At 37.9% G+C, this 9,416-nt stretch overlaps 1 protein-coding gene across 1 annotated transcript in view; it reads left to right on the forward strand.

Moving 5' to 3' along the window:
* gabrr3a (gamma-aminobutyric acid type A receptor subunit rho3a) overlaps positions 1-7,020 on the forward strand; it is a 13,544-nt gene extending 6,524 nt beyond the window's left edge. The window contains exons 3-9 of the mRNA XM_029448305.1: positions 1,137-1,204; positions 1,301-1,524; positions 3,028-3,110; positions 3,839-3,976; positions 5,249-5,401; positions 6,136-6,329; positions 6,444-7,020. Coding sequence (XP_029304165.1) covers positions 1,137-1,204; positions 1,301-1,524; positions 3,028-3,110; positions 3,839-3,976; positions 5,249-5,401; positions 6,136-6,329; positions 6,444-6,746 — 1,163 coding nt within the window. The 3' untranslated portion in view covers positions 6,747-7,020. The remainder of the gene's footprint in view (positions 1-1,136; positions 1,205-1,300; positions 1,525-3,027; positions 3,111-3,838; positions 3,977-5,248; positions 5,402-6,135; positions 6,330-6,443) is intronic.
* The last annotated feature ends 2,396 nt before the right edge of the window (positions 7,021-9,416 follow it).

The following is a 9,416-nucleotide window of genomic DNA, read 5'->3' on the forward strand; positions in this document are numbered from 1 at the left end:
GATTCTGCATATTCATTCATTTATTTTCAGACTCTATTTATAAAGATTATCAGTGACTTAACGTTGTAGAAAATGCACAGGCCTTTATACTCCTACCTGCACAATATAATCTGTCCCACTTCACTACTCTGCTGTAATCGTAGACTGATGGTTTTGAGTGCTTATCTTCATTAGATAATGGCATAGAGAGAACAGGATGTTAAGTACACGTCATATGTTTACCGTGTTCTGCCAGTGGACGATGAGGCATAAGGTCCAACTATACACTAAATAGGATATTTATGTAATAGTACAATATGGTATATAGCTTTGTAATGTTTCAGTTTCTTGAGCAAACATTTGGGCTCATCCATGCAGACTGCTGACCTGGCATTAGGGCTTGGAGTCTAAATTGAACCTCTTTGTTGCAGTGTTTCAATAATGGAGTGGCAACACAGGCGCGTGAAGCAATAAAAATCCTTTCTCTGTTTCCTGGCTCTGACGTGGGTTTACTCCCGGGCATGTGAACTAAAATGCCCACTGATAGGATTGTTATGTCAGTGATTGTTTGTCTTATTGGTGCATGTTGGGATAGGCTTCAGACTCTTATTGAAATAGACAGTTTAGGAACATAAACTAAATGATTGTTTTGGTAATCTACTGTTCGTAACACAAGGGATATTTATATCCATGTAAATTATTGTTGTGAGCCACAAGTATGAAAGTTAACTCTATATGGTCTCATAAAGTGATGATGTTGCAGATTTTGAAAGCAGTATTTACTACAAAACACTTTTCTGTAGTATTTTGTAGCATCGTATCTGCGCTTCCTAAATTAAACTTGTGGAGATAAAGATGAGGATTACAGCTCCTACCAAGTTGGTGTGTATGAACTATTACCTGTCAGTGTTTTGTTACAGATGAAGTGATGTTGTTGCTATACAGTATGTATTAAAAGATTATATGATCAACTCTAAGCTGAGACATGCTTACATTAGTCCAACCCTTTTGTCTCTATTTTCTATAAAATGTACTTTATATCGTATATCTCAGCAGTGGGATTTACACATAAATAATCTCAGGCAGATGTGTGATTCATGGACGGGTGTGATCCAACTGTTTCTCAAAGCTGATCCATTACGTTTGACCTTTTGCAGGTTCGGCTATTCCTGTTGGCATCGATGTCCAGGTGGAGAGCATCGACAGTATATCTGAAGTAAACATGGTATGTGCCACTAGGATTTCTGCAGTTAGTCTAACCACAGAATCTCCTTTTTTCTGGTGGGCTTGAGCACCAGTGTTGTTGTTTTTTTGTTTTAAGGACTTCACCATGACTTTGTACCTGAGGCATTACTGGCAGGACGATCGCCTGGCCTTCCCCTCCAGCAGCAATAAGAGTCGTACCTTCGATGCACGTCTTGTGAAGAAGATTTGGGTTCCTGACGTGTTCTTTGTCCACTCTAAGCGTTCTTTTATCCATGACACAACCATGGAGAACATCATGTTGAGGGTTTTTCCTGACGGCAATATTCTCTACAGTGTCAGGTAAAAATAGTTTTCTTAAAATGATGTTACCTCATCATCAATCATTAAAGCAGGACTACATTTTGCTGAACAGCAACAGCACCCACTGTGGTCAAAAAAGGTAATTGCAAGATAACGGCACATTAAATTTGCTTTTATTTCCCAAATGTTTTTCTTTAGTCAGTTTTAAAGGCATCATAATGTTTATCTGTAATGTGTTCAAATATTGCATAACATGCAGTGCAGCAAATGTACTTATCTTTGTGCGTGTTATTGCATGTGAATTCAAGTATATATTTCTAAGAGGAGATTTCTACTTTCGAGGTTACATAGTGTTGCTTTAACCTTACCTGTGCATATAAATCTAACTCAATTAGTCTAGATTTAAGAGGAGACACTACAGGAGAATAGGGTAAAAATGAATAACTAATAGATATCACCATCCATAGTCGATAACTTATTTCTTATTTTATTTTCTATATTACATGTGTTTTAAATGTTATGTTTAAATATGCAAATGAGACATTAACTTAATAAATATGTTATTATTATTATTATTGTTAAATATTAAATGTTTTATTTTGTTGACATATTAGTGTCAAAGGTTTTTACAGAGAAGATTTAGGATATCTCTTTGTTTCATTCCATGAATCAGAAAACACTATAAAGGCATAAATACAAAATAAATCAATATTCACCATGTTTTTAGGAATAAAATACTGTATAAATCAGGCTATAACTGATATATGAACAAACCACTCTGTAAAAACCTTCAGAATATATATAAAGATGAAAGTTTAAAGTATGGTGAATTTTTTAAACGGCCTTTAAAGATATGTAATATAAAATTCCATACATTCTGACACTACAGGTGAATAGGGTTTCTATATTACAAGTTTTCTAAAATATTATGTTTAAATATGCAAATGAGGTATTATCTAATGCTAACTTTTTGAATTTAGGCGATATCTAAAGACACAAATAGTCAAAGTAAAATAAACATCTAAATGTTCATTTTGGATGTTTTCTGAAAGCAAAATAGCCCAAACTCTCAAAATTGACCAGTGCATGAAAGATTTTAGTTTTTGCCTGTAGTGTCTCGCCTCAAATGATACTAAAATGTTTTTAAAAAGACGTCAACCAAGATATAAAACAATCAACTGGACTTTTAATGCAAGGTTAAACGGGCAGAGCCTGAAACAAATATGAGAAGCTTTCAGACTATATTTATCGTGTCCATTTCAGCCACAGATGTCGACAATATGGCGTCATCCCTAACAGCTTGCTGCAGCCACAAAGCCTGTCAGGCACGGAGACAGTTAATGAATGAACAGTTCATGTCACCATCCACCATTTTAACTGTTAAAAATCAGTCCAGTCGTTTTGTTTTATACCCTTTTTTGACATTTTGACTGCGATTAATGTATACAGCTTAATTGAAATAATATTTTCTGTGAACATAGTTGCTGATGCTGAATTGCTTGATTCATGTGGGTGTTTCTTTAACTGTAAGCTGTGTTTTAGGATCACTGTGACTGCACTTTGCTCAATGGACTTCAGTAGTTTCCCTCTGGACACCCAGAATTGCTCTCTGGAGCTCGAGAGCTGTGAGTACCAAACATTTATTTTTGCGAATGCCTGACCGGATATCCAAAGCAGTTTTTCAGAGGTTTATTTTGTTGCATCCAAAAAATCTACTTTACATAATATGCTTGCTTGACATGTTTTGATGGAAAACATGTTACATAAGCTTTGATACACGGATTTGTAATTTAAAGTCACCGTCCAGTGATACCGCTGAGCTCACTAAATTACATGAAGCAGGATCCATGCTGCTGGTCAAAAACACTATAGGATATTTAGGGGCATTATACTAATGGGACAGAAACACATACTGTAACAGCACGCAAAGCATTACCATACTTCATAAACACACAGTAACCATTGCGATCTTCTTTTTACACAGACTAAATAAGTGATAATCCTCAATCAGCTCAATCTCTGCCCATTATAAATGTCTGCTTTTCTGATGCAGGATTTACAAGGGATTCTGTTTTTCTGCTCTGAACTTAAATTTGCTCATAACTGACGATAGAGTTCGGGATTACTTTCTATTTGGGGACTCTTTTTCTGTCCTGATTCTCTCTCTATCTCTTTCTCTCTATCTGTCTCAAATTATTACATGGATAAAGCATGGATCCTGATCTCAGAGGACAGTCGGGAGTCCCATTTCTGTGCGCTCTCTTCTCTCCTCTGAGAAAATCATCCATGACTCTTCTAAGAGAGGCAACATGTGAAGGTGTCACAACACTCCCCCTTCTCTTCTCTCTTGAAGATGCTTACAATGAGAACGACCTAATGCTCTACTGGAAGAACGGAAACGATTCATTAAGGACTGACGAGATCGTGCTCTCTCAGTTTTTTATTGAAGACTTCCAGCCTTCCTTTGGGCTTGCCTTCTACAGCAGTACTGGTATGTGTTGTCAGAGCCGTGAGGGCCCCTCTGAGTAGTACCTGGTTTAGGAGCAACCAGAGAGCTCCTTATTTAAACTAAATACAGCGTCTACCACAAAGAAATCTACCGATTTTCTATAATAAAGGAACATTTCAGATTTTAATACAGCATTATTATTTCTTCAACAGTGTGATGAGGACCAGTGTATATATATAGTTTATATATTTGTGTGTGCAAAAATAAATAAATAAAACTCCCCTTTTAGATCTTTTACACCTCAATGAATCTACTCTGATTGACCCTATTCTGTAACAAGTATCAGCAACACTAGGGCTAAACATCCAGAATTATCCCTTCAAAGGAATAGTTTAACATTTGGGGAAATACCACTCTCATACCTCTCAATATGAAGCTACAGGCAGCAGCTGGTCAGCTTAGTTTAGCATAACAAGTGGAAGCAGGGGGAAACCGCTAGCCTGCGTCAGTCCGTTTCCAGTCTTTATGCTAAGCTAAACTAACTGGATGCTGGCTCCAGCTTCTGTTCAAAGGAAAGATATGAGAGTAGTTTCAATCTCCTCATCTTGGACAGAAAGAGAACGAGCCTAGTTCCCAAAATGTCAAACTATTCCTAGCAGTGTATGTAACAAAATAGGGGCAGATCTTTGCTATACTATAAAAAGGTATTGCTGTAATACTTATCATTTCATTACATTTAAGTATTTGTGACTCTAAAAAGATTGAAACAGCAGCTCTGTGAGAAATTGTTACATTTATTACTAAATCAAATTTAAAGACAGGCTTTCATGTTGGTTTTATGATTACAATTATTTTCCATTTTCAAGATCATATAAAAGAAATCATCATATGTCTTTTTATTTACCACATTAAAACATAATGCAGTATTGCTTCTGTGCTTTAAAATTCAAGCATTGACTGCTAAGCCCACTTTTAGAAACCCTGCCAGCTTCTACTCTCACATTTCTATCTGTTACAGAAAGAAAGATAGAAAGGGGGCAAGGGAGATTTTATTCTCAGCGTGAAATAATCTTGTGGGGACCTATCCGCTCTAAGAGGTTGTTATATAACTTCAGCTCTAGACAGAAAGTAATCACTTTCTCTTCGGAGTTCTAGGTTCTCCCCGTTGGTCCATCGTGTACTTTCGTAGATTCACAGCTTACACAATCCTGTGCAGGTGTTTATGAAAACATTTCCAAGAGTTATCTGCTGCCGCTCACTGTTATTCTTCCCTGCTCCCCACCTCCACCTTCTGTTCATTTATCTCTTTCTCAGGTTGGTACAATCGGCTCTACATAAACTTTATTCTCAGGAGGCACATCTTCTTCTTCATGCTTCAGACGTACTTTCCCACCATGCTGATGGTGATGCTGTCCTGGGTGTCTTTCTGGATAGACAGGAGGGCCGTACCTGCCCGTGTCTCTCTGGGTACTGAATGTCAATTTGACCTTTAACTCATGTTGACAGATTTATTCAAAGAATAATGATGTAACCTGTATTTTTATTCAAAATCGCTACAGATTTATTTAAAGGAATAACTTGACATTTTAGGAAAATAGCTTATTTGCTTTCTTAAGGAGAGCTAGAAGAGAGGATTGATAGCACTGTTTAGCTTAGCTTAGCACAAAGACTGAAAACGGGGGAAACACTCATCCTGGCTCTCCCTACCAGCATGTCTGAATCTCACTTATTAAGATGTTATGTATCATTTGTTTAATCCGTACAAAAACTGTAGTGAAAAAAAAGACTATTTAAGGTTTTACAGCGAGTTATTTGCGGGTCAGTTTGTAGCTTCCTGTCACCGGCTTCCATTGATAATTACTTGTAGCAGTTAGCATTAGCGTTACATTTAGTGAAAAGAGATGAACATAGTATTGACCTTCTTATATACTTAATTCTCAGCGAGAAAGTAAATAAGCATGTTTTCCAAAATGTCGAACTATTCTTATATGATGACTATTATAAAGAGTTATAAAGATATTGAAAAACTGATAATAAACTAAATATGGAGACTTTTTAACACAACTTGGGTATTTTCTATTTCTAGTCTGGTGGTGTTTCTGATCTGATGACTTACATTCACAGTGTAGTAAAATCCACCCAAACAATGGATGTAATTTGTGTCGTAAAACTTTTTTTTTTTATTGATGCTTTGTATCCAGGCATCACTACGGTTCTGACAATGTCCACCATCATCACTGGTGTCTCAGCCTCTATGCCACAGGTGTCTTACGTCAAAGCCGTAGACATCTATTTGTGGTCAAGCTTCCTGTTTGTCTTCCTGTCTGTCATCGAGTACGCTGCTGTCAACTATTTCACTACAGTGGAGGAGATGAAGAGGCTCAAGAGGACAAAGGTCATATTCAGTTTTTTGTGTCCTAGAATATGTTGTTAAATAATCATGTAATGTTAAAATCTTTTCCTACCATCTGGATAGCCTAACTCGTCTCTTCTGCCTCTGTCACTGTAGATCTCCAACTCCTTCAACGCCACACAGACTATGGCGTTTGATGGCTGTTACCATGAAAATGAGATCGACCTGACTTCTTTTCCAGAGGTCACCAGCGCCTCAAATACAGAGAGGAACACCCCATCTCGAAACTCTACTGTCTCCGGACCCACAGAAGGCACCAGGCTACGCCGCAAACACCCTTTAATACAAAACCTCAGCTTCATTATGAGCAACAGCTACGTGATCGACTCCTACTCCAGAGTCATATTTCCCCTGGCTTACCTGCTCTTCAACATCATTTACTGGAGTTTGTATGCATAGTACATTAACTATGCAGCAGAATAAACACTATTCATTTGACTATTTTCACCATAATACAGTTTAACACCAACAGGCTCCAATAAACTGATTTGCAATACTCTGCTCCACTATGGGATATGACCTCAAGTGTGCACAGTATCTGCTGATGAGATCTTGCATGATGTCGTCTACTAAAGAAGTTTGCGGTCGTAACTTGGAAAAAATCCAGGATCAGCTGTTGCATGGAATGGCTGCCTACTTTTGCGGATGTTTGTGTGTTTTTCACATGCCTGTTTTATAAGAGAAAAAGTTTTATTCAAACAAATATATTCTATTTTATTTCTTGATTAGACACAGAAGATCAAATTGTATAATTACTGTTCATTGTCTTGAAAAATAAATGGATGGAGTGTGTCAAGCTAAAAAGATTATTCTGACAAAGCTGTCACAACAAGTCAATGATGGACCCAAGTGCAGCACACAGGAAACCAAAGATAATTGGTAATTACTTGTATTTGTAGTCAGGAGCAAGTTATAGCCGAGTAAACAGATCCACAGCGGGATGATAATAATCCACAAGGACAAAGCAATCGGGGCCGTGCAGAGGGTCGGGAAACAGGAGAGGCAGGTTGAAGGAATCCGGTCCGAGTCAGGAAACAGCCAAAGCAGGCAGGGGCAGGGGCAGGGGCAGGGGCAGGGGCAGGGGCAGGGGCAGGGGCAGGGGCAGGGGCAGGGGCAGGGGCAGGGGCAGGCAGGGTCGGCAACGAGAGCTCTATTTTGCACTAAAACACTAAAGGTGCAGCCTAAAAAAATGAAACAATGAGTTAAAAGATGCTAAAATTAGCAACCATTTTTTAAATACTTGAAGGCGTCATGAAATACATTAAAGACTTATCTTCCTAAGTCTTGACTTAAAACAGGAGGATGTACAGTGCCTTATTGATCTTGGAAACAGCAGTTGAGAAATGATTTAATATTAATCTGCTCATGATGATCCTGTGATATGATCAAAAGTTCCAGAACAGCTACTTAATGGACCCTGAGTTGAGATGGTTTTCTAAACTAATTCATGCTGTGTATAGAACAGATACATGCAAGCCTGCATGACATAAAGTGTAGCATCACAAAGGATTAAAAAAATATAGCCTTAAAAACAAATACTGACACATGACAGGCGCATGACACATATAATCATAAAAAAGGTTACAGGTAAATAAGATAAGACATCAAACAGTATAATCATGGGAATCAGGATGCAAGCTTTAATGTGCTGATAATGGGGGCTTTTAAACCATTTCGGGCGTGTGTGTTTGCCTTTGCTTATTCTATAAATATCTCAGTGTGACAGCAGTGACAATATTTTACTATGCTATATTCTATACAACAATACAAAAAGAGACCACATTTTAATGTAAAATAAATATTAGTAGATGAAGATTGGCGAGAATGAGGAAATAGAGTGTGGGGGAGGGGAGGGGGGGATTAGATGCCATAAAGTCAGTTATTCTGCGGTTGCATAACGTGGTGCTATGGTACATGAAGACAGCAGGACGTCAGTTTCATCGAAGATGATTGATGGATAATGTGATGAAACGTGACCAGAGCCCTGTTCAAAAGGCTCAATGGGGGGCTTAACCAGTTCAAAATATGTCTGAAAGCGACAATTAGGTAAAGTTTTAACATTCAGGATTGAAATTTGCTCTGTTCCAGGCACAACCGCCATGTGTGATCTTTATCCTCCTGTTTCCCTCTAGTGTGCAGATAGAGAACTACACCTTTTATTCTTCTGTTTCTAACTTTATCTTGTTCTCAGGAAACTCAAACTGCAACAGCATCAAATCTGTTTGTTACCATGATACAACATAGTGTAATTATAATTGTTGCCACTAATTACCGTTTTAATGTTGATAAATAAACACTTTACACATCATGAAGCTCTTATAATGCATAAATAACAAATCTTGGGTTACCAGAAATGAAATGTTCAAATTCACACCAATTCACACTCTTTGTTTACATCTTGTGCCAGCATAGTTTGTCATTGCATCATTATTTATAATTGTATTTAGTTAATGAGCCCTCCCACTGACAGTGTGACCCCTGACCTTTTCATTTATTTTGTATGACAGTGTGTTTAATTGTTATTAATTATAACTTACCAGTGTTCAGTCTCATAACAATTACTGCTCGAGTGTGTCTGCACTCTTCAGGGTGTAACTGTGTTACAGTAAATATAGTGTGTGTGTGTGTGTGTGTGTGTGTGTGTGTGTGTGTGTGTGTGTGTGTGTGTGTGTGTGTGTGTGTCTGTGTGTGTGTGTGTGTGTGTGTGTGTGTGTGTGTGTGTGTGTGTGTTAATGAGTGCAGGTGCGTGACAGACAAGCCCTTTCCATTCAGAGTCCTGAAAAGCAGGTGCATAATACATAATGCTAGTGTGAGATTTTATCTGGCACAACAGTCAATTTATCATTACCAGCTCTGTAGTGTTACCCTGGAAACACTTGTTCACAGTCGTGTCTGTCACTAGGAACACTGACAGGTCTACGACACACCCTAATGCACACCTTTACTGGCAAACAAATGTAGAAAAAACCCTCCATAAACCTAGAGGGGCATTGGTTGTGTACAGTAATAATTTTGGATGATAGTACAGCAGTGGGCTTTATCTGATCTGGCATAAAATTGAACAATTTC

This window comes from Cottoperca gobio, chromosome 14 (assembly GCF_900634415.1).
Source record: "Cottoperca gobio chromosome 14, fCotGob3.1, whole genome shotgun sequence".
Taxonomy (NCBI): Eukaryota; Metazoa; Chordata; class Actinopteri; order Perciformes; family Bovichtidae; genus Cottoperca; species Cottoperca gobio.